Consider the following 26,893-nt stretch of genomic DNA (forward strand, 5'->3'; position numbering starts at 1 on the left):
TGAGTTAAAGTTGGCTGTTCTGGTCCACACTGCTGACATTTTGTTTAGCCTAGCTACAGCAGCCTCCAGTTTCTCTTTTTTATCTGAAGCCGCCAGTCTCACTCGCTTAACCTGTGCCTGTTTAGTGCAGGATGTCCCCCTAGTGGCCAATCTAAAGAACTACAACAGAAATGACAAGCCACCCTCTGATTAATGAAATAAGTTAGTATCGGTTCATGGTATCGGTTAACTTTTATGAGTATGAGTACACACACATTTTACAGTATCGGCCCGATACCCGATACCAGTATCGGTATCGGTGCATCCCTAACACAAACTGTTCATGCGCAGTTTAGAATAGAATAGAATAGAATAGCCTTTATTGTCATTGTACAGAGTACAACGAAATTGGAGTGCCACTCCCTTGGTGCAAGATAAATAATAAATATAAATGTAAAATATAAAAAGTACAATAAAATAATCGCAAGTACTCAAACAATAGTAAGTACGATATATACGGGATAGCAGCATTAATATAATGACAGAATAGCAGCATAATATAATGGCAGTGACGGTATGGTATAGCTAAGCAGGTTCAATTGTTTTTGTGCTCATTTACTACGGTTTATTTACTACAGTTTGTCACAAAGTGTGTTGCTAACGGTCCAGATGTTGGATTTCCAGAGAGGGAAACGAAAGAGAGCAAATTTCAATCATAGATGGAGAAAAATGTAAGAAAAGACATGAGAGGAACAAGAGAGGTTATATTAAAGGTAATGACTGCTCGTGACACTTGATAAACTGCAGATTTACAGATGACATGTTATAATTTTTAATCTTTTTAATCTTATGTAATCTTCAGTAAAGAAGTTGAATCAAGTCTGTGTATTTCTCCTTACGTACTTTTGCCACCTCTGCACTCTGAGGCCAGGCTGAACTGGAAGTCTATCTTTCTTTAACATGCGCAGCAGATACTGGAGACGTTTTTCTGTCAGTTAGTTGTTAGGCTGCTGACAACAACAGACTGAACAAACTGACAGAAAAGGGAGCTCTGTGGTTTACAGGTCACTGAACAAGTGGTTTCCCCTCATGGATGTTATTATATTATTAATACTATTATTATTATTATTAAATAATAATAAATTCCAGTGATCACAGTTCTGTGTTAGGTTTAGGCAAAATGACGTTGTCACATCAGGCCAGGGAGGTTTGGACAGATTTTTTTCCATAATAGATAAAATCATCATCAAACTGCATTTTGTATTTTTGTATTTCCTCTTTATAATATTACACTTTGATCAGTATTCATGTGTGACAAATAACTAAGAAATCAGGCCCTGTATCTGCAACATCAACTGCAGCTTGATGGTTGTGGTTTTACTTTTCAGAGGTGAATAAAGCCACAGCTACTAACACAGAACTGCTGAAATTAGTTTTGTTGGCTTCAAAGTTCAGTGAATCACAAGGTCTCTTTTTCCTGTTGCACCCTTTTTTCTGCTGACCACAGCAGGTGTCCTGCACGACACACACACACACACACACACACACACACACACACACACACACACACACACACACACACACACACACACACACACACACACACACACACACACACACACAAAAATCCTCTCTTACACGTACAGATTTTTAGTCTTCATACTCAAGACATACTTCACTAAGAGAGAATGGCTAGTGACAGGATCTATGCTGCTTTACCTGAGCCGCCTCGTCAAAGCCAAGCAGAAAGCAAAGAAGAAGAAAAGAAGGCTTTTGGGAATATTTTTGCAGAGTTGGAATCTGTGGACTTACCTCTTGGAACCACCTTAAGGTAAACTCCAAAACACACCCAAGATTTATCTGCTGAACACAACTGAAGGTGGACTGATTTAGCTAAATTACAACATTTAAAACGCTGGTTTATCTTAATACCAAGACCAGGAAAAAACGCACTTAGAAGCTAGCGGACACATGCAAACTGTGTTTGCTTTGATTAAACTGTGAGTTCAATTACAGACATTTAATGTGAAAAAAGCTTAGTATTATTAGCGTCAGTGTGTATCACTTGTCAGGCTTTACCAGAATTGTATCTTGATTTAACAAAAAAAAACAAACAAACCATAAAGATGTAAATAGCCTCCTCTGCATGTTGTTATTTAAAATGTATCTACAGCAGAACTGAGATGAATCAAATAGAAGCCACTAAAGCTCATTTGATAGCAGGCATCTTTATTATTACAAGTACCGTGTGAATGACAGTACAAATTATTTTCCTGTTTTTTACTGCTAACCATGCAAACCACTCGCTATACAGTATTTATGATAAGATCATAAACAGTCAAAACCCGTGTGGTTTTCCATGTGGTACAATGTTTGAGGAACCAGGCACAGGCTATGCGGAAACAAAGCCGCAATCACCGGGGTCAACACGACCGTAGTGCGCCTCCCACAGGCCGGACCTCACACTGACCTATGCTCCGCTGTAGCTGCAGTGATAGCCGTAATATGCACATAACAATCATGGCGGACAGTGAAACCCTGGAGTGCATAACGGAGCACGAGCGGATTTTACAGGAAATTGAAAGCACCGACACAGCTTGTGTCGGTCCGACTCTTCGGTAAGAATATATAGCTTCTAAAAACGCCCTTAGCAACATAGGTCCTGTGTTTTTCACTGTGTATTACATGATCACACCTTTTGTTTAAGACCTAGCTTAGCCTTACCCAGTAGCAGGCTAGCGCTGGCTATTTTAGCCAACAGTCAAGATAGTGTTGAAATGAGGAATGGGGCTAGCTGTCGTGTTAGCAGCAGTGACTGTGAGGTAATCTTTTAGGTTATGTGTAAGGATGGATGACTAGTGACCTGTCAAAAATGTCAACATCATTTGTGGGTGTGGCTGTGGGACTTCACATCCTTACGTCGTTGTGCAGCTTGAGTTAGCTAACGGCTAACAGGTAACGATTTTGGATAGTTGTTGGCTGAAATAAAACGAATGCCACGAGCGGATAAGAACACTGACCCTGTGGTGTTGTGTTATGTGGGCGACAGTAGTGACACAGGATGCCGGTTTGCTCAGCCTGACGTTCCCCAACACACCGCGCTGGTTATTTTAGGCAATTAGATGCCAAAGTAGCTTCCGAGGCCACAGTGAATAACATTAGCTGAATGCTTCCACCTGTCACACCTGTCCTGTAGACGTGCCTGTAGGCCGTGGTTGTTTCTCATACCTGGGGAGAGTGATGAGTGTATACCCTCCAGGTAACAATGCTATCTAGCTTTCTCAGCGCGTGTCTTCATCTCTTATCTCTAGGGTGACGCTGTCTTTTCTTCATCTCTTGGCAGCTTGGTCGGGTGTTGTAAAATGACAGTGACGTGCTGTCAGTGATCATAGGGGTTTGCTTTGCTTACTGTAGAGCTTACTAATAATAAGAATACTAATTGAAAGGGTCGGGCTAAAAACGGGATTTTTCTTATAGCTAATATTAGTGAATATTTCCTGGATAATAACACGTGCAAATGCAGCTCTGGTGCAGTGCATAGGCCTTTCCTGGGTGTGGACTATTATATGGCTCAGTGGACAGAGTCATAAACACTGGGTGTTGTGTGGTGGACTGACTTCTCTTTTCATGATGGTAACAGCGAGTCAGTTACTCCAGTATTAACATTACCACTTGGCACTCATGTTCAGTCTTATAAATCACCATTGGAGCTGTGCCAGCCTGAAAGCATCGTCCTTGTAGTTCCAGTCAGTACAACAGTCGTTAAGGATAAACCAGAGGACTTAGGCAAAGACATGTCCTCACTATGTCTTTTTTTGTAGATAAAAAAGACAATCTGACCTTGCTGAGGAATGCAGGTTATGTTGGCATATTTGTTTCAATGAAACATTTGTACCTGTTTCCTTCAGCATCTTCACAAGGTCTTCTTCTTTTGTGCTAGCATAGATTCACTTGTTTCGGAGTGCATTTGCTCCTAGGTGGGAGGGCACGTCTCCTTTAGTGTTGGGCGTCATGTCCATAATTATTCTGTTGTCCTGCTTGAGATTGCAAATATCCAAGACCATTTTTGTGAAGCAGGGGGGCAAACATGCTAACCATTAAGGCAGCACTGGCCGCCCTCCATAATACATACTGTGCAAGTGAAATACAAAGAATGCAAAATAGATACTGGGGAGGTAATGTCCCACTTTCAGACACACAGGAACAGCTAAAACAGTTATCATATTTGTTTGGTTCTTATGACTTTTAATAATTTTACTAACATGTTTAGTCTAGTTTGTGTAAAATGGCTTGACTCCTGCATTCTTAGTAATGTCCTCATTAACACAGCGTTCTTTAATCCACCAAAACAATTGATGTAATAGAAAGTTGAGTGGAGATAGGTTAACTGGAAACACTAAATTGCCCATAGGTGTGGATGTGGGAGTGAATGTGAGTGCGATTGGTTGTCTGACCAGGGAGTACCCTGCCTCTCACCCCAAGACAGCTGGGAAAGGCTCCAGGATGGAATGGGTGGATGAAAGTTGAGAGAATAAACTGTCGTCTCTGCAAATCATACTTTAATTAAACCTGAAATTAAAATCTAGCCAACGTCCAAAAATGCCTGCCATCCATTTTTATGAGTTCAGTAGTGATCAGTGTAGCTGCTCCCTCACATACATGTTAACTTCAAAAGCATGAACTTATGTGTGTGCGCACCAAAAACAAATGTTAGATCCAGAAATGGCTGTGGTTGCTTTCCTCTCGTGTAATCTTGCAGGTTCTGTTGATCAGTAATATTCTATAATGCAAGATTTCTTTTGACGTTCTTGTAGATAACACAGTAAACATACTAGAAGAAACAAGGACCCTGTTCTTGCATATGGTGGTCCATAATCTTTTGGCTGATTTCTTTGTCCCTGACCAAAATCTCTTATCCTGTTAAAAGCCAGTTCTTATCCCGATAACGATATACACAGTGACATCTGGTGAGAATTTCAAGTAAGCAGCATTTCAAAATAATTTACTTAGAAAATTGGTGACGTGTTCAAGACTTATTTTACCCACTGTATATCATAATATAGTGCATTTTTGTAAATTCAGTGAATAGTCTATATAATTACAACATGGAAAGTACTGTTTCTTTTTTACATTTCAGTTAAATTATCAAAAGCACTTGGTGACTAGCAATGTAAATATAAAACATGAGTGTATAAAATCTAAAACACTTTTCAATAACAAAATGACCAAAGGCCCAACATAAGATGCCAAATGCCAATGAAATAGAAACTATAGCAATATAAGGCTCACAGCATATATTTAATATAAAAATATCAAAACACTTACAACTATATAAGGCTAATAAACACTTAAAGAAAATAAATATGGGAGTTATCATTTACTTATTTATATGGCACATTTAATTACAACAGCAGCCTGGACCAAAGTGCAGTACAAAAACACAAAATAACTAGTACCAAATAATAGGGTTGTTCAGTATAACGATATATATCGGCTGATGATAAGAAAACGTCTGTCGTTTCATTTTACGCTGTCGTTTGTTTTGTGGTGTCACAAAATAAACTGTTTACAGCAACATTTTTTCAAGGATTTGACGGTCACTGTGGAATTAACTTCTCTCTTCCTCTTATATTTAAAATAACCACACTATGGACGCAGAAGCGACTGTTCTTATGCGTTGTCGTTAGCAACAACGTCGGTAAAACCATTGCGTGGCTCCGCCGTCCGCTTGTTTATTTTCCACATAAACCTTTCATAATAAAGCTGAAGATCCTGTTGAGATTTTTCAAAATAAACTGAATCACGTGAAGTTGTATGCAGTGTGTTTACGGACGAGAAGCTAAAAAGAGCCGTCAGATGTTAAAAAATAAACCTTCGAACAGGCTTTTTCCCGCAGCGTGCCATGTAATCGATACTCACAAACAAAATTATGGCTGTTTTAATTAACGTAACACTCGATTGCAGGTACACGACGCCCAGCTGAAAACACTTCATGCAAGTCGAGCTGCCCGAGATTCACAGAATTTACAGAAAATGTAAAATGTTTGTGATTTATATCGTTGTCGGGACGATCAATGTTTTATATCGGGATATGAGATTTTGGTCATAACGCACAGCCCTAACAAATAACTACTAATATTAGTACCAAACACCAGTTATGTTGCATCATACGTAGTGACACACACCAGATGACAGTCACGCAGTTCTTATGATTCAAACCTCTGGCTATTATGATGTCTCTCTGTGGTGGTCACAAAGTGTCCAGTCTTGGTTCAATGAGTTGGGGCTGCTGTAGCTGAGGTGGTCGAGCAGGTCATCTGCTAATCTGAACGTTAGCAGTTCCATCCAGTCTATGTCAAATATCCTTGAGCAGATAATATAAGATAATAACCCCAAGTTGTTCTCCGTGTGTGAATCTTAGGCAAGTTGCATAAAGCACTTTGAGTGCGCAGATAAATTAGAAAAGTGCTGTAAAAGAACCAGTCCATCAATCAGTGTGCTGTTTAGCTTGTCTTCATATCTGTTGTTGCACTCATAATATAAATGCAGCTGAGTCCTTTGTATCTGGAATCAGTGATTTTTGTAAAGTTGATTTGAATTTGCACAGTTAAATTTTCTGATCCGTATCAGATTTTTCATAACAGTGTCGATGCTACAGAGGAAGCCCCTTGTTTAGGAATGGACACCCCATTTTCTTTTGGCTGGTTCTTTTGTACTGCTGATGTTTCTGTTGCAAACTGTCATCCAAAGCGATGAAAAAGTATTGCAGTAACTGCGTATTTTGTGACAGCAGAGTCTGTGCAATGTCTGTCATTCTGCGCAGACCCACGGCCAAAAGCTGCAGAAGCCTATCAACGGTTCCATCCAGCGTTAACCTGTAGAGCAGGATTAAGTGCTTTTGTTGAAGGATTGTTCTAATGCAAGCCCCCCAAACACAGGCGCACACACACAAATACAAAATTGTGTAAATGAATCTATGAATCAAAATTGAATCTATGAGTAGCACAGAGGTATATTACAACATCTAGTTAATTTCGATTTTTATTCATTTAAGTTTAGTTTAGGTTAGTGTATGAAATTGGTTTGCTCATATTGCTTTACATGTATTTTTAAGTTTAGTTTGTGTTAGCTTCAGTATTAGTTTTGTTTTTGTAATATTATGAGCTGTTTTTGTCAAAGGCCAAATTTAGATGAGTGCACGAGTCCTTCTCCTGTAGTAGTCTCATCAGATTCGTGCATCAGAGGCTCTCTTTCACTGTAAGTGTTGATAAGTGTGATAAATGTTTGGCACATTACCAGACCAGAAACTATTTAGCAAGAATTTCAGTGTAACTGACAGTCCTCCCATTGCAACACCGTAGGGTGTGTTCCATTGACTCCAACACTCATAAACTGGCAGCGTAGTTGTTTTGTCTCATGTTTCTGCCCCTGGTTTTACCGTCTTGTGCCAGATACGAACTTTGACTTCACCCTTGGTAGTTGAGCTGGCGGAGGATTTAAATTTGATTAGGTGAAGCAGCTGATTTGTTTAACAAAGTAACTCCAACTGCAGGTCAGTCTGTCGCTCCACAGAAGTCATGTCTGAGGGGACTTTAGTATATTAAGTCAAGAGTGAACCAGACATTCAAATTCAGAGAAAATGTAACCAACCTTTGCCTCAGATTAAAAAAAGTATTTGTTATATGAAGCTCATTACATGTGTCCTAACTCCAGACAAATCATAGATGGTCGTGTGTATATGTGTGAGAGTGTATTAGGAATAGGGCTGGGCCATATTATACCGTTCACGGTAATACCGGTATAATGTTAGGCAACGATAGGAAAATGAAATATCGCCATAGAATATGAGTAAAACGCGCATGCGCAGTGCCTTTGTTTTCATGCACATGGCCGATTGTTGAGGAACCAGAATTGGTTTGTAAAAATGGTGCAACTTCAGTGATGTGGAACTGGTTTGGTGTTTGTCCGTCAGATACACAACAAAGCACATTTTTTTGCAGAACATGCAAGCGGCCGTTGTTATTGTCGTATTTGTCGGACTAAGATGCTCTTAAATCTGGGAGTAATCTGGGTCCTAAACTCCGTATGTTTCAGGTCAAACAAACACTGCAGCATCACTGAGAGTTAAAAACTGTCTAAATTCTTTCATCTTTAATAAAACGATCAGCATTGCTGCTTTACCAGGTGTAACTATGAAGTTTAACTTCCAGGCATCCATGAAAACAAAATTTATTACATTTAACGGAGTTAGAAGTTAGCAGGAAGCTAGCGGAAGTTAGCTCGCTAGTTTCGCTAGTTACCTAAGCATGATATAGCATGTTCTGACTGAGAGATTTCTGAAAAACATCAAACGTACAGCTCTGCTATCACTTCCAACATAAATGAAGACAGGAAACTAAACAGCAGTGACGTTTGTAGGGTTACTGAAGTTGGGCTAGCTGGTATATAATGATGTGCTACGTGATCGCTAGCGACACAGCTATGTTAGCATAACATAAACAGTGAAGCTGGAGGACGAACACTAACACTTTTCCACTTATAAAAGTTAACGTTAAGGTTCCTCATGGTTAGAGACAAATGCAATCGCATGGCAGGATGCTGTAAAAGGAACAATCTTCAGTCAGGAGAACAACTGAGATAATCCATCCACAATACGAGGTTAGTCATTAATATACTGCAACAACATGGGAATAGAGCAGCTGCCAGAGAATTCAACATTAATGAATCAATGGTACAGAAGTGGAGGAAGCAAGAAGAATGAGTTTAATAAAGTTTGATTTATCTGACTGCTTTGTTTCGCTTAATGTGCCTTATAATCCCGTGCACCTTATGGTCCGAAAAACATGTACTGCACACTGCAGTTTAATGTTGCAAAGCAGCTCTTTTTAACTTCAGTGGATATTATACATGGTTATGCTCAGGATATGTCAGCCCATTTCTACTGGAAATGCCTTTTGGTTAAACTTTCAGCAAGGAATTTGCATTTGCACTGTTACATTTTTATAAAGCTTTAATGTACATAAAAACCAGCTTCTTGTTTAAGTGAAAATAAATGGAAGGTTGTCTTTTTGCGCTAGTAATGTTGTGGAGTTGTATTTTGTCTCGCATCAATTATATCGTCAGTTATATCGTTATCGCAAATTTTCAAATATATATCGTGATAAATATTTTTGGCCATATCGCCCTGCTCTAATTACGAATGTTCCTAAAAACAATTTAGACCAACCGACTAGTCTAAAACTAAGAAACACTCAGATGTGAATTCAAACACTAGAACTGTTTCATTAAAAATGTCAAAGACTCTCCAAACAGCAGCATTTAAAGCCACTGATCACATTCTTCAGTCGTTAATCATGCTGGCGCCTCAAATCGAGCATCATGAACATTGAACATTTTACTCCAAACTGACAACAAAGAAGAAGAAAAACTAAAAAAATTAACATCAGAAAAATAAATAAATCGTGGCTGAAAGGTGTGCAGCTTTGTGCCCTGCATTAGCAATGATGCACGTTGTTCTGCAATTATGACAATCACTTCAATAAAAGTCCAAATTTATTTCTGAAATCCAGCTTCATAAACTGTCAGTTTTCCATGATGTGCGTTAGCTTCGATACGTGTAGTGTTTCATGTCCTCGTTAAGTAGTTTGTCTGGTGTTTATTGTAACTCATACTGAGTTACGCATTACTAACCACCAGTTGACCCCAGACAAGCAGCTAAAGCTTGCTTTCCACTAAGGTTGTTATAGTTAACTAAAACTACACTAAAAATATAGTTACAAAATGTTAACTGTAATGAAAGCCAAACATTTTGAAGAAAAAAAAACTGACTGAGAAATGTTATAAACTTGAATAAACTAAAATAAATAAAATACAAATATTGAGGTAATATGCTTGGTTTTATTGTTTAGTTTGCTAAAACAAAAAGTGCAACTTTACTGTTGAAGGGTTATTGGACATACTTCTTGATACTTTGGGTGTCTACAAAATGTTTTTAATTTTAATATCTGTAAAAGTCTTGCCTCTGACATAAGCCCTTCACACATTAATAATTAAAAAGACTCAAACTAACACTGAAACTATGAAAATGTTTAGTTTTAAAAACTAAAAAGAAAAATCACTCTTGAACTGAAACTGAAATAAATATAAAAACTTGTTTGAAAATGCAAAACTATGACAACTCTGATTTTCTGCAGGTGAGTCAGGCTTGTGGCACTACAGGCTCCATGTCTACAGATACCTGTTTGCTGTAGTAGACGTGCTGATGTTTCCTGTCATGTGTTCTTTGTGCTGATTTTTAGCCATATTTATTAAAAAATGTCTACTCCTTCGATTCGTTTGTTATGATCAGAGCTAAAGGAAATGAAATTCCTTTTATTTTGATCTACAGTGTTAAATTATGGAGTTAAATGATATCTTTAGTTGTTTCTTAGACTTGAACAAGTGTGCTGTTCGAGGGATGTAAAAAACAGTGTCACACTAACATTAACACATTAACATTTCATAGTGTGTGAAGGATTTTCTCAGTTCGTTACATTATGACAGTCATGAGTGTTGTGTTTGCCACATGAACCGTTATTGTAATCTAATGCCACACATAAAAATGGGAAGACGGTTTAAATTTGAATATTTTGATATGCGTTCGCTTTCACTGTGCCCACCCTTCACCTGAAATTCTGACTTATTTAAATCCTTTATCAGTTCTGTTATTGTCAAGAAGCTGCATGTATTTGGCACAATCATGTGCGGGTGTTTATATAACCAGTTATGCCAAGAGTTCTGCCAAAACCAAAATTTGCTCTCGAAAAACAAAAAACAAGCACAAAAACAAACATAGCAGATAAAAGATTGTTTGCATATGCAAAGTAAAAGTTTAAAAAACAACAGCAAAAAATATATGTGTGTGTGTGTGTGTGTGTGTGTGTGTAGGGCTGCAATGATTCATCGAGTAATTCGATAATAAAAAATTCTCAAAGCATGTTTCGTTTAGCTGTAGAGCTGGGCGATAGAACGATAACGATATGTATCGCGATATAACTTTTACTCGATAGAGAAATTAAGCTATCGCGATAGACCTCGCCGCTCTTGTCCTCTTTAAAAAAAAAAAAAAAAAAAAAAAAAAAAGGTCAGCCAATCCAAATTAAGTAGCGCAGAGCCGAACCAATCTCAGCCGCAGCGTCACGTTGCGTGGCTTGTTACCTACAGCACAAGTGCCAAGCCGCACGTGTGTTTGTTTGGGAAGCAGCCAGCGGGTAATGGAGCCAGCGCGTAATGGAGGAAATGAGTGTGCCGACTAGAAAAATCAACCGAGCGTGACCGAAGAGAAAACAGATGATGGTTCCAATGCCGGAGAGATTGTCGAACGGAAGAGCCATAGAAGTTCCGTAGTGTGAAGGTATTTCGGCTATTTCAAGTCTGACAAAAAACAGAGTAGCGTGCACTGTAAATGTGCCGAAAGCAAGTCTGGAAATACAATAAACTGGTGCATGCACACTGTGCGCCACGTTATTGTTTCGGTGAAATGAATTTCTACAATACTGTTACTGTTAATTCTACTCTCTGCAGTGTTTAAATGCTTACATATACACACAGTTACTGTCCGTCCACACATACGACTCGGTTCTGCTTCTATGCCCCAGCTTTGTTTACTTTTTCCCACCGAGGCTTCTAGACTTCTGATTGGCCAACATTTCTGCACGGTTAGGAATCTAGCGCCACCTGCTGCTTTGGCATGTTCATAGCAGCGTTTTCCTTCATTTCTGCCTTTATGTGTGGACGGGATTATTTTTAAAACGAAAACGGAAAATCTCCGTTTTCAAAAATACCCGTGTACCCGTGGACGTAGCCTCAGTCTCTGACTGGAAGCGCTGATTCGTCATTCGGCTTTTGTCAGACTAAAGTAACTGTTACAACTGTTTGAAAAGCTCAGCTATACAACAAGGACAGATTGAGAATTTCCTTTTAGTTCTCAGTTTATTTGATATTGACAAAAGTTAGTCAGTTTTGTCTGTTCTTCTGTAAAACAAACTAAGATTTATTTTTAGAATTAATATTTTGTTTCTAAGTGGAATTGACAGTTTAGTCTGTTTCGTTTGTTCTATTTTGAAACTTAAACGCTTTAGCGGCTGCCTTTTGTGTAGTTTGCAATATTTGCCTTTATCTATCTGAAAAAGTCTCATGTTCCTTAAGTACATCTACCCTGTTGAACTTATTATGGGAAATAAATATTTAAATAAAAACAAGCTGCTGATTATTTCACATTTTACTTGTGAGCAACGGCACATTTAAATCTTACAAATATAGTTATTTGGCTTATATCGTGATAGATATCGTTATCGCCTGAAATGAAAAAAACATATCGTGATATGAAAAAATCTCATATCGCCCAGCTCTATTTAGCTGTAACGTTTCACCCACATCTGTGATTCAAAACAGACCTTTGCAACTTTTAAAGTTTGAAATGCAGTCGTTCAGGCAGTTTTGGAGAAACGTGCCCCAAATTTAAGTGTCTGTTACCTTTAAACTAGTCTGTTAATCTAAATAGTTTTTCCCCATTTAGTCAATTAAGAAATGAGTTGTCAGGAATACATACAACATTAAGCCCACGATGCCCGTGGAACTGGAGTCACACTGCGAAGAGCAAAGAGGTGGTGCCGTTAGTGAGAAGATAAGCTCAGGTTGAGTGATAGAAAACAGGTTTTTTTCCTAGTGTCCAAAGCAGCAGCACTGTCCCAGTAACCAGCATTAAAGCCTTGACTGGGAAAAAGCTAGCAGCAGTCGTTCATCAAAGCACTTGATCAACAAACTCTGATGTAAAAAAAACGAGTGCTCGTTAATACGACGTTAACGCCATAACCGCATTAACGTGGCAAATCCCCGTTAGCGAGTTAACACGGATCGCCCTGTGTGAGGGCTGCATGGTGCTAACGAGCTAACGCGTTAACTTGCTACTGCTTTTCAAGCATAAACATCATGTAGATATCTAAGGAGCTTGGAAAGAAAAGCGTCTGGACTTGAAGTTGTTCGAAGACTCTCATCCAAGAAGCTTCTTCAGTTCCAGGGTCAAATGGTGGAGAGTCCCAGATTTAAGCCCTGTGGGAGTTTCCCCCCAGAGGGACAGTGGGGGGAATGTGAGTAGGAAGGGATCTCAACACTGGTGAAGTTGGTGAAGTCGGTGGAGTTCTTGATTCGATGTGGTGTTCCCCACCAGGGTGGCTAGGATGCCAGCAAGGTGTTTGGTGGCTGAGTTTATGCTGCTGACAATGGGTCTGAGTGGGACACCTTTATGGATCTCAGGAAGTCTGTAAATACAGCGTATGGCATCCCCTGGGTATAGACAATGATATAATAATAATAATAATAATACATTTTATTTGAAAGCTCCTTTCAGAACACTCAAGGACACTGCACTCAGCAGAACAATAAAAGCAACATGAAGCCAGCAGTTTACACAATCATAAAAGCATAAGACATAAAACACATTTAAAAATGGCAGAGTGGAGAGTTTATGTGTGATAAGCTGTTTTGAACAAGTGAGTTCTGAGTTGGGACTTAAAGAGAGACAAGGAAGCGATATTTCTTAAATCAGGAGGAAGGGAATTCCAGAGTGGAGGAGCAGCTGAAAGCCCTGCTCCCCATGGTGGCAAGACGGGGAGAGACACCGGGATGGGGTGGTGATCTGAACCACATCAGAGAGATATGGAGGGGAGAGATGATGAAAAGCCTTAAATGTGTACAAGAGTTTTGGTTTTTTTTGCCTGTCCCATTTGGTTCTTTAGCCGTCAGAATTGTTGTCTGAAGACCAACAAGGAGACCCGATGGATTTACTTTGCCAAATGGATCATCACAGCTTTGCTGTATTGGTCCATTTGATCGACCTTTGTTGTTATTATTTATTTTATTTTCAGTTGTTACAGACGGGACAGACATGACTGAGGGACAGGAAAGGGAGAAAGAACGATGCAGGAAAAGAAAATCAGAAGGGACAGTGAGAAGTACAAGAGTGTTTTGAAATATGTCGGATGGTCAATGATTTTGTCCTTTTCAAGGTCTAAGTGATAACTTTCTTTTTGTAGCTGCTTGTGGGGTCTCGCTTTAAGGCTTCGTAGGAGTCACTGAGGAGTGTAGTAATCTTTGTGTGGTAACCTGTTGTGTGTGTGTGCGTGTGATGTTGTGATCTTTGCTCAGGAAGCGACGACCTTCTTTTTCTTGTACTGTGAGGTTAGACGGAGGGACTGGAGCGGGTGGCTGAAACTTTCATCCTGATTTGCTCTGCTTCTGTTTGTGATATTTTATCAGTCCGTATGGCTGTTTCTGTGGCTGTGATGAGGTCCACTATGGACAGCTGTTGAGGAGAAATGGCAAAATTGAAAGAAAGAACATCGCCCAGACGCTCTTCTTTCCAAGCTCCTTAGACTACGATGACCTGGATGACCTTCACAGACATCGTGTAAATATAGAGATATTAAAGACAGCTTAGATTATCGAGCTTGCTAAAGGCTGACAGCAGCCGTCCTATTTTACATGGAAGGAAGAGAGGTGAGTCTAAAGGGAAGCATGGTGTGCACCAGACCATATTTATGTCAATGTTTTCATAACATTTTTCAGATTGAAAGTGAAATAATATAAATACTGTCTCAATGAAATTGTGTAAAGTATAAATTTTTTTTGCAAGCGTCTCTTTACGCAATGCAATAAAAGGGGCGGAGCCGTTACTGAGAAGGTGAGCTTTGTTTGAATAAGGCTTCTAGCATCTAAAGCAGCAGCGCTGTTCCTTTGATCCCCATTAAAACATTTACTGGGAAAATGTGAGCAGGAATCCTCCATCAAAGCACCTGATCAAAAAAGTCTGATGTGAAGAAAAGCAAACTTTGTAGCTGCTCTATCGTTTCACACAGTGAAAAATCACAAGCCAATAAAAATGCACATAGGTTACCAAACTGTGAGCCGCTGGACTGTGTGACTGAAACGTGTACAAAAACTCAGAGTACAGATTTATGTTTTATGCGTTTTATAAGAAAAAGTTTTCTTTAAGAATAACATTTAATTTGCCCCGTAATAGAAAAGGTTTGGTGTTTTTGTTTTTGACAAATGAAACCTGAAACTAAAAATGAAACTCCAAAGATTGCAGTTTCTAAAATGGAAACCAATGAGCATTTTGAAAGACTCTTTCTCTTTTCAATATCTATTATTTCTCATTAATAATACCGTGTACATTATAACATACCATAATAGACCCATTTCTGTAATATACTTACATATCTATACTATTGCTAATATATATTGTAATATATCTATATCACTAAAGCACTTCTGGATGGATGCAAACTGCATTTCGTTGCCCTGTACCTGTGCATGTGCAATGACAATAAAGTTGAATTCTAATTCTAATTCTAATTCTAATTAATAAGACCAACATTTTTCTTATCCAATTACTTGATTAATTAACGAAATAACCTATAGTTTAATCGTTTAATTAAATTACCAACAGCTGCAGCCCTAAAGAATATTAGTAACAATAATGACATCAAACCAAAATATTTTGCATATATTTTATTGAAGACTGTGCAGTAAAAATAAAACAATAAACATAAGCCATATTGCATGACTAAACTAATAAATCTGTTTAGAGAGTGACTCTATTTAAAAATATCTAAATTTTTACATTCATGTGACTTTTTAAATTAAATAGCAGACAGTTTATCAACAGTGCATATTCTCAATAGTTTTCTTTTAATACATAAAAAAATGATTCTCTGACCTATTAGGTTTTCAGTTAAAAGGGATTTTTCTGTGTGTGGGTGTATGTAAAGCAGCCCTGTGCACCTGTGTTTCAGTTGATTTCCATGCCTGTGTATCAGCACTAGCCTGCTGTGTTCCACATAAAATAATTTAGATGCTGATACTCTCTCACTTTGCCTAACTGCTCAAGTCTGCACAAGAAAAGCACCCACACATAAATCTTTGACAGTTAAAGAAAGGAGCAGTTTGAAAATGAGTGCATTGCTTGTCTTTGTTCTCCCTTCACCTTAAATTGTTGGGAAAAAGCCTGGGCAGTAAAGGATTTTTTTAAAACTATAAGACCAAATATCTGTTTTTTAAAATAATAATGAACCAGTATTTTGAACTCTGGGGGTGACAGAAAATGCAGAATTGATTTCTCAGACAAAGAAGAACAGAACTTATTAGAGGTGGGGCCTATCGCGCGGTGCCCCGCGCTTCACTCGGACTTTCTGACCACGTCATGATCCACCTAATCCCCGCGTACAGACAGAGGCTGAAGCTCTCCAAACCTGTCGTGAGGACTAAAAAACTGTGGAGCAACGAGGCTGTGGAGGAGCTTCGCACGTGTTTGGAGACCACAGACTGGGACACAATGAAGGCTGCTTCTAACAGCTTGGACGAGTTTACGGACACTGTCACCTCCTATATCCACTTCTGTGAGGACAGCATTGTGCCATCACGCACCAGGGTGAGTTATAACAATGACAAACCCTGGTTTACTCCTAAACTCAAAAAGCTGTGGCTGGAAAAGAGTAAGGCGTTCAGAAGCGGAGACAGGGACTGCTACAGAGAGGCCAAGTACAGGTTCACTAAAGAAGTGGACATTGCTAAACATCAGCACTCTGAGAAGATGCAGCAGCAGATCTCAGAGAATGACTCGGCCTCTGTGTGGAAAGGTTTTAGGAATATCACCAACTACAAGCCTAAAACCCCCCACTCCACTGATGACTTGCTCGTAGCCAACACCCTCAACGACTTCTACTGCCGTTTAGACGAGCCATCAGGCAGCCTTCACACCTCCAACGGCCCCAACAATAGAGACACTTTGGACACTCATTCCCCCACCTCTCCCCCCTCCATAGAGCCATCACCAGCTTCAAACCGTTCACCTACAACACCCCCCTCCTCACCCCACACAAAAGAGGATTTCACACCACCTCCTCCCACCACAACTCTTCATATTCATGAAGCAGATGTGAGGAAGCAGTTTAAGAGTCTGAATGCTCGGAAAGCTCCCGGCCCAGACGGTGTGTCTCCTGCCACCCTCAGACACTGTGCAAACGAGCTGGCCCCAGTGTTTTCTGGCATTTTCAACTCCTCACTGCAGGCATGTCATGTGCCTGCCTGCTTCAAGTCCTCCACCATAATCCCTGTCCCCAAGAAACCTAGGATCACTGGACTAAATGACTACAGACCCGTGGCTCTGACATCTGTGGTCATGAAGTCTTTTGAGCGCCTAGTTCTCTCCCATCTCAGGACCCTCACGGCCCCCCTCCTGGACCCCCTGCAGTTTGCATATAGAGCCAACAGGTCTGTAGACGACGCCATCAACATGGCCCTACACTTCATCCTGCAGCATCTGGACTCCCCAGGAACCTACGCCAGGATCCTGTTTGTGGACTTCAGCTCTGCCTTCAACACCATCCTTCCAGACCATCTCCGAGACAAGCTTTCCCAGATGAATGTGCCTGATCCCATCTGCCGGTGGATCACTGACTTCCTGACGGACAGGAAGCAGCATGTGAGGCTGGGAAAGAATGTCTCGGACTCCCGGACCATCAGCACCGGCTCCCCTCAGGGCTGTGTTCTTTCTCCTCTGCTCTTCTCCCTGTACACCAACTGCTGCACCTCCACCCACCAGTCTGTCAAGCTAATCAAGTTTGCAGATGACACCACCGTTATTGGACTCATGTCGGACGGGGACGAGTCTGCCTACAGGAGGGAGGTTGAACGTCTGGTGTCCTGGTGCAGCCACAACAACCTGGTGCTGAATGCCCAGAAGACAGTGGAGATTATTGTGGACTTCAGGAAGCACACAGCCCCACTCCCCCCCATCATCCTGACTGACACCCCCATCACCTCTGTGGACTCATTCCGCTTCCTGGGTACCACCATCACCCAGGACCTGAAGTGGGAGCCCACCATCACCTCCGTCATCAAGAAAGCCCAGCAGAGGATGTACTTCCTGAGGCAGCTGAAGAAATTCAACCTGCCAACACGGACGATGATGCAATTCTACACTGCAATCATCGAGTCCTTCCTCACCTCCTCCATCACCGTGTGGTACGCTGGAGCCACTATCAGGGACAAACAGAGACTGCAGCGTGTTGTGCGCTCTGCTGAGAAGGTGATTGGCTGCAGACTCCCATCTTTGCAGGACCTGTACACCTCCAGGACATTGCGGCGTGCAGCTCGGATCTCAGCTGACCCTTCTCACCCTGGACACAGTCTGTTTGACCTGCTCCCCTCAGGCAGGAGGCTCCGGTCCATTCGCACCAGAACCTCTCGCCATAAGAACAGTTTCTTCCCCTCTGCTGTTGGACACATGAACAATAACCATATGACTGTCCCCACCACTAACACATGACCCTACGCTGTGTTCACTGCATCATTCCATGTTTGGCACTGATCACCACCTGCACTCATGTATATATCTTTCTACGTAGCACTCTTAATTCTTATTCTCATGTATATATCTCATGTATAGCTCATGCACATATCTTTCTACGTAGCACTTTTAATTCTTATCCCTACTTTTATTTTTTCATGTCTATTTAAGTGCTATTTATGACACTATGTTTGCACTGAAGCACCGCAGCAATTTCCTAATGTTGTAAACCTGCTCAACATTTGGCAATAAACCCCTTTCTGATTCTGATTCTGATTCTGATTCTGAATCACCATACAACTCGCGATACGATATTATCACAATACTTAACGCACGATACGATATTATTGCGATTTTTTAAAAATATATTGCAATATTCAGATTCTGAACATAAAGTTAAACTTTATCAATATTCATTTTATCTAATATCAAAGTCTCACACTCAGTCTTTCTCTCATTTCAGTTTTATTGTTGACAAACTGAACGGTTTGTATTACAGTCTAGTCCAACTTAACTGAATGCATCAGGTACATCTGGTACAATTACAGCTATTCTGAACTATGCAATTTATGAAAACTATGGAGCCCATTCAGCAACTGAAGAATTTGAAAGTAAATTAAAACAAAATATAATTTTACGTTAAATAAAAAAGTTTTAAACTTAATTAAAATAAAACATGTCTTAAATTAAAATAAGTAAACTGTCATGTTTATTGCTGCCAAAAAAACAAGTTAAACACATTTGGACAGTGTCAGGATTCTTGCTCAGAAAAAGGATCAACATGCTCTGAAGTCAGAGCACGAAAACCTTTTTTGTAACAAAATATCGATTTCTGCTGTCCCTGTATCGATACATTATTAGCAAGCAAAATATCACGATACTACATAGTATCGATTTTTCCCCCACCCCTAGAACTTATCCACCACACTGGAAAATGGTTACTGGTGTCCCTATGCCTTGTTTGCTAATGTTTGCTTTGCTACTGCAGTTTACAGTTGTGCTGTATATGTCTGTACCCCCCCCCCCCCCCCCCCCCCCCCCAACCCCGTTTTAAATCAATAAAATGTTGATCACAAAAAAGAAAATGGTTACTGGCCAAATACAAAAACAGCCCATGAGTTTGTCCAGGATAGTCTCATTTAAAAACCAAAGAACGAACAGGATGTGTTAATCTCATCGTACTAATGAAGAACAGCGTAGCACTAACATCAGATGAGCAGACTGTAGAAACGTTTGAGATTCCTCCGAGCAAAATTGTGATGGTTGTCCATCAGGGCTGCCACAGACGATTATTTTCATAGTTGACTAGTCACCGATTATTTTTGCGATTAGTCGACTAATCAGATCCATCGGATGTAAAACGTACAGCTTATTGCACCAGCAGCATCTGCTCTTATATAACTATCATTAGCTTACAGCTGGAAGTGTTTCAGGTGTGTGCCAACTAAAAATAAAGACAAGATGATAGTTTATTAAAGTTTTAATGAAATTTGGAGATCGTCTCGGTGGAGTTTGATGAACTCTGCCGTCTGCTCCTTGCTATCTAACATATAACAGGACGGTCACCTATTGAGCTGGTGGGTAACATATTTTGCAAATGTGTGATGTCTTGATAAACCGAGCAGATATTTGAAGTTTGCACAGCTACATTCTCGCCTGAAAATATATTAAAAGTTTATTTTGTGACCCAGAAAGAGTAATATTAAAACTAAGTAGCTGCCGCCATTGTTGGAAACTGGAATTGGCTGTGCCGTGCTATGAATTCTGGGATATGGTGGGCCATCTTCTTCCTGTTAAGAGGGAGTTTTTCCTTCCCACTGTCACCTTGCTCATATGGGGTCCATATGATTGTTGGGTTTTCTCTGTATGTATTATTGTAGGGTCTATCAATATAAAGCACCTTGAGGTGACTGCTGTTGTGATGTGGCGCTGTGTAAATTAAATTGACTTGAATCTTCTGTTTCAGTCTGTTATTATACACTTAAGTGCTACTACTTATTCCTGTGTTGTTCAGGATTTTGCAAAGCTTCAGACAACGGGTCGACTATTAAACTGGTTTAGGCGATTTTGATAGTCGATGTAATCGCGGCAGCCGTAAACTGTCACATGTCAGTTGGCTGATCTTTCTCCACTGTTCCATGGCAGATGGTGATATACAGTGGGGCAAAAAAGTATTTAGTCAGCCACCGATTGTGCAAGTTCCCCCACTTCAAATGATGACAGAGGTCAGTAATTTGCACCAGAGGTACACTTCAACTGTGAGAGACAGAATGTGAAAAAAAAATCCATGAATCCACATGGTAGGATTTGTAAAGAATTTATTCGTAAATCTGGGTGGAAAATAAGTATTTGGTCACCTCAAACAAGGAAAATCTCTGGCTCTCACAGACCTGTAACGTCTTCTGTAAGAAGCTTTTCTGTCCCCCACTCGTTACCTGTATGAATGGCACCTGTTTGAACTCATCATCTGTATAAAAGACACCTGTCCACAGCCTCAAACAGTCAGACTCCAAACTCCGCCATGGCCAAGACCAAAGAGCTTTCGAAGGACACCAGGAAAAGTATTGTAGACCTGCACCAGACTGGGAAGAGTGAATCTACAATAGGCAAGCAGCTTGGTGTGAAAAAATCAACTGTGGGAGCAATCATCAGAAAATGGAAGACATACAAGACCACTGATAATCTCCCTCCATCTGGGGCTCCACGCAAGATCTCATCCCGTGGGGTCAAAATGATCATGAGAACGGTGAGCAAAGATCCCAGAACCACACGGGGGGACCTGGTGAATGACCTGCAGAGAGCTGGGACCAAAGTAACAAAGGTCACCATCAGTAACACACTACAACGGCAGGGAATCAAATCCCGCAGTGCCAGACGTGTTCCGCTGCTGAAGCCAGTGCATGTCCAGGCCCGTCTGAAGTTTGCCAGAGAGCACATGGATGATACAGCAGAGGATTGGGAGAATGTCATGTGGTCAGATGAAACCAAAGTAGAACTTTTTGGTATAAACTCAACTCGTCGTGTTTGGAGGAAGAAGAATACTGAGTTGCATCCCAAGAACACCATACCTACTGTGAAGCATGGGGGTGGAAACATCATGCTATGGGGCTGTTTTTCTGCCAAGGGGACAGGACGACTGATCCGTGTTAAGGACAGAATGAATGGGGCCATGTATCGTGAGATTTTGAGCCAAAACCTCCTTCCATCAGTGAGAACTTTGAAGATGAAACGAGGCTGGGTCTTCCAACATGACAATGATCCAAAACACACCGCCCGGGCAACAAAGGAGTGGCTCCGTAAGAAGCATTTGAAAGTCCTGGAGTGGCCTAGCCAGTCTCCAGACCTCAACCCCATAGAAAATCTGTGGCGGGAGTTGAAAGTCCGTGTTGCTCGGCGACAGCCCCAAAACATCACTGCTCTCGAGAAGATCTGCATGGAGGAATGGGCCAAAATACCAGCTACTGTGTGTGCAAACCTGGTAAAGACCTATAGTAAACGTTTGACCTCTGTTATTGCCAACAAAGGTTATGTTACAAAGTATTGAGTTGTATTTTTGTTATTGACCAAATACTTATTTTCCACCCTGATTTACGAATAAATTCTTTACAAATCCTACCATGTGGATTCATGGATTTTTTTTTCACATTCTGTCTCTCACAGTTGAAGTGTATCTCTGGTGCAAATTACTGACCTCTGTCATCATTTTAAGTGGGGGAACTTGCACAATCGGTGGCTGACTAAATACTTTTTTGCCCCACTGTATTGTGGGGAGCAGCATATCTCAAAGGCACAAAGTTCCCACTCCTGTGTCACTGGCAAAATAATTTGTGTGTATTCCTCCACATAAATGAAATAAATAAATAAAATGAAGCAAACTGTTACTTGCATGAGTCTCATTATAGTGAGACAGCTGGATACAAACCCTACACGATCCCTTGGATTAAATTAGACTGAAAGTTGTTGATTAAAATTTCTAAATGGTTTTTTAAGAAACTGTAGCACTTAATATAGCAAAAAGCCATCAGACTGTTGTTATCCTGGCTCTGTGGAAAGCAGATAAACAGCTCAGGTCTTCATAAGAAAAGCACCTAAATGTGAATCTGTGACAGTTGCTGCAATTATCAAATTCAAATCCTTGGATGAAATGGATCAAGTTTCATTTAAAATGATGGATGTCTGTGTCCAGATCAGTATCTGACTGCAGTTTGCTTTTGCTGAAGATAATTTTCGTTGTTGCGTTGCTTTTTTTGGCACAGCTGCAGCTTTGCTTCATGGCCGATGTTGCAATGCCATAAATTTCAAGCTTAATTTAAATACATGTTTATCACACTTACAAATAAGCCCAGCGGAGACAAGTCACGGATGAAAGGCTAAATGCTGTTTTTTATCCATCAGAGATATTTGATTGATTTGCTGATGGGAAGTTTTTGACAGATGTTTAAATACTGTTACAGTTACTTCTCAAGGCAACGTAGACCCGGGTGAGGTGGCTTCAAAATAATATTGCATTATATCAAGGTGTTTTTGTGCAAGCAGTACTTTGAGCAGTAGGGTTTAAGGATCATTATTTAATTTTTACCACAACATGTACTAATATAATGTCCTGTCAGATAGCCTTGTTGGACTGGACTGGTTCTTTTATACCTGAGCCCTCACAATGCTTTACGCACCTTTCCTTTCATACAGTCCCAATCAAAAGTTTAAGATCACTTAAGAAATGTCAAAAATCACATTTTGATCTTTTTGATTGAGCTTCAACATGCAACAAGAAGAAATGGGAGTGAGACAAAACACTTTTTGAGCATGCAGTTTACTGAAAACAGTGCTTACACTGAAACAGGCTGTTTTACAGCTGATCAAAAGCTTAGTACCACGTGCGCTGGCAAAGGTCGGCAGCCTATTAGCCTGGGACTAATAAAGGTTATCTTAACTAATCTTATCTTTACAAGGCCAAATCTGTGCAAAAATGTGGATTCAGTATACATATGTGCATAGAAGTATTTACCAGGGAAATTCAATTAAAAACAGGTTCAAAGTATTCCTTGTTTTTATTGGAAATATGGAAAAATCTAAAAGCTAAGAACTGTATGTGTCAAAGATAATAAACCCTACAACTGTGAGAAAATGTTTTTGGCAGAATGAGCTGGAGTAACTTCCTGTCACATTATTTAAGGCTTCCATGAGACTCTTCTCATCTTTGCCTCACTGCAGTTTGTTATCTACACAGATTCTTTCTCAGCACTTCATGGACTGGTGTTTGTCTTGGCGTGCAGTGTAAACTGTGGGAGCCTTTATACACAGGTGTGTGGTTTTCTAAACAATGGCAGTTCATGTCGCTGCAGGTTGACAGTAGTTTTGCAGAACAATTATTATTTGAGGTCTTGGTGATTCGCAATTCATGGAGTAATTCGGATTTCCACTCAGTATGTGTGTATACACCTCTCTGCATTTAATCTCTGTCTCTTCCACAGCATGTCTTTATCCTGTCTTCCTTCTCTCACCCCAAATGGTCACAGCAGATGGCCCCGCCCCTCCCTGAGCCTGGTTCTGCTGGAGGTTTCTTCCTGTTAAAAGGGAGTTTTTCCTTCACACTGTCACCAAAGTGCTGCTCATAGGGGGTCATATGATTGTTGGGTTTTTCTCTGTATGTATTATTGTACGGTCTACCTTACAATATAAAGCACCTTGAGGTGACTGTTGTTGTGACTTGAGTGAGTCACTGGTAGGTTCACAACAATACTCATGCTATTCCTCTTCAGTGTCACTAGATGGCGTAGTAATTCCATTAAATGGAAGGTTATGCCAGTATTGTAGGCTGGGATGTAGCTGCTCGGCCATGAAACTCTCCACCAAGTGAAGTTTAGAGGTCTGTAGCGATCGACCTCTCTGCACTATGCACCTCCCTTTGTGATTTCACGTGGCCTACCACTTTGTGGCTGAGTTGCTGTCATTTCTATTTGCTTCCACTTCATTATAATACCTCTAACAGTTGACTGTGGAATATTTAGTGAGGAAATTTCACAGCTGTACTTGTTGCACATGTGGCATCCTGTCGACTTCACTAAGCTCCGGAGAGTGCCCCACATTTCTCTCACAAGTGTTTGTAGAAGCATTCTGCATGGCTATTATCACTCCTGGTTCAGGAAAGATCAGAAACATACAATACTTTGTAGTTGCCTTGTTATGTTCCTGATCTCTTCCTCGTAATTATTTTTACAAATGATGCAGTTGTGCTCATGCTAGATTTTCATACAAAGGCTGAAATAATTCAGTTTATTTGTCAAAACATGTCATAGAAAAGTATGTATGACATGTTTACATTCACCATGTACAGTAACAAAAACTGATCAGTGCAAGAAGCAATCAGGAAACGTTTATTTCATTAAAGGAAAGCTGACTGCCCGTTAAAACAAATGTGAAATATTCTGTATGTTCTGAAATGGAAAGTTCTACACCTGTTGCAGTATTGTTACTCCAGCTCTTTGTGCTTTCTTTGGATTGTTACCTTGAGCTCCCACTCTGTTGTATTTGGTCCCACTGTGTTTTAGTCTACCGATGAGAAGTAAATAAGAGAAGCCAGGTGCTAAAAAATAACCCTTAGACTCAAACGTTAGAACAGGCTTCTCCCCGCAGCACGCCGTGTAATAAATACAAAGAAAACGGCGCCGTTACAACTTATGTCTAAAACTGTATCGTTTCATGCGTCGGTTAAAACACTCGACTCCAGCTACACGACGCCCAGCTGGAAACACTTCACACAAGTCGAGCTGCCCGAGATTCACAGACTTTACAGAAAATGTTACATTTTTGTGATTTATATCGTTATCGGACGATAGATGTCTTATATCGGGATATGAGATTCTGGACAGCATTTACAGGGAGGCTCCTAATGTTTCATGAAGGATGAAGGAATCTAATCTGTATCAGCTTTGATACAGTACTAACACTCTGCTTTAGGTGTCTCTTGGTACATCTGACTGATAAGATGGGAATTTAAATTCCAATAATATACAAATATATACTTCTAAGGATATAAATAAAAATGGAATAGCAGCAAATCAGTGCACCTATTTATGTAGATATGGTCAAGATGACCAGTGTGTAAAAATCCAACATTGTTTGTAATTTCAGCTCACGTTTGAACAAAAAGACAGAAGCTGAAAGATGAGCGGCTCTGTTGACCTGAGAAGGCTGTGCAGGTTTTATCATTTTATGTGAGTTTTGTCAGTGAACGAGTACAATTTTTCAATTAAAACCGTGAAAAGTTTGCATTTATTGGTTAGTGGAGAGAGACCGGGGTTTGAGCACATGCAGCACAGGGCCACTGATCAGACTCGCACCGCTGCGTTTCAGCCATGTGGTCGCCTGCTCACCCACTGAGCTAAACTGGCACACACATAAGAAAGGGTTGTTTGTTTTTTCATTTTTCTGTTCATGTTTTATCCTCTTTCTTCTGCTGTTTGTTAAACTGTTACCCATCTACTCCTCTTTCAGGTCTATTTATGATGACCAACCCAATGCCCACAAGCGCTTCATGGAAAAGCTTGATGCCAGGATCAGGAATCATGACCGTGAGATTGAAAAGATGTGCAATTTTCACCACCAAGGGTTTGTGGATGCCATCACAGAGCTCCTCAAAGTCCGTGCTGATGCAGAAAAACTGATGGTAAGAGAGATTACATTAAACATAACTAGCGACACCTAGAGGTGATAGTAAGAGAGTTCGCTTTTATTATACATTGGCTTTTTAATTTAACAGTGGGTGTGTGAACTCCTGCATTGTGAAGAAGAGAAAATTACAGCAGGTTTTTTTGGGATTATTGGTAATCTGACAGTGCTCAATGATCTGAATCATAAACCTTCCTACTGGATTCAGTGAAGCTGTGATCACAAATGCCTCAGCACAGTCTGTGACTTCAGATCCAGGCTAACGTTCCCAGTTCTTTCTTGGATTTCATTTAGAAAATTCTGACCAACGTGATGGTTTGGTTCGGAGTTATTTATTGTCACATGCGAAAGTTGAGGCTCTGGTGTGAAATTTATGGTTTTCAGGGTTTTTATCGGTTCTATGATTATTTTTATCGTTTTTATCGTTAACTCGGTTTCTCTGGGTCTTTTCCTGTGTGTTATGAATAAATCTTTTTTTTTTTGGTACCAGTCCTGGTTTTATTTTGTTGTATTTATCTGCGACACCTTAAAGGCCGGCCTGTGGAAATATTGTCGGACATAAACTGGTCCGTGGCGCAAAAAGGTTGGAGAGCTCTGGTCTAATCAAGTTTTTCAATTTTAAAGTTTCGGTTTTGATAAACAGCCAGCTCTGGCCTAGCCCTTTTATGTTTTTGCTACCTGCAGGCTCATCCCACTGATAGTCAGACTTGAAAGGCACTATCTTGGACTGCAGCTGGGAACAGTAGTCCCTGTATTGCTTTATGTGTAAAAGCTGGGAGCTGCAGCACACTGCAAATAACATGCTGAGCTCACTGAGGCTGCAGTCCCAGGCAGGTAAGTTGAAGTCCGTCTTTGGGA

The 26,893-nt window shown here is 40.3% G+C and overlaps 1 protein-coding gene across 7 annotated transcripts in view; it reads left to right on the top strand.

Annotated features, from left to right (window-relative positions):
• Nucleotides 1–1,652: 1,652 nt before the first annotated feature.
• LOC146662988 (exocyst complex component 6-like) overlaps nt 1,653–26,893 on the top strand; it is a 67,963-nt gene continuing 42,722 nt past the window's right edge. For 3 of the 7 annotated variants that reach the window (XM_085415564.1, XM_085415565.1, XM_085415566.1), the window contains exons 1-2: nt 2,452–2,597; nt 25,862–26,033. In XM_085415564.1, coding sequence (XP_085271690.1) covers nt 2,452–2,597; nt 25,862–26,033 — 318 coding nt within the window. Of the gene's footprint in view, nt 1,811–2,451; nt 2,598–25,861; nt 26,034–26,893 lie in introns of those variants that run through there. The other 4 variants (XM_085415567.1, XM_085415569.1, XM_085415568.1 and 1 more) reach the window with 4 other exon arrangements.

The sequence above is a fragment of the Rhamphochromis longiceps genome, linkage group LG8 (assembly GCF_057381845.1).
Source record: "Rhamphochromis longiceps isolate RC_006_pf linkage group LG8, R_longiceps_female_GT1.1, whole genome shotgun sequence".
NCBI classification, from domain to species: Eukaryota; Metazoa; Chordata; class Actinopteri; order Cichliformes; family Cichlidae; genus Rhamphochromis; species Rhamphochromis longiceps.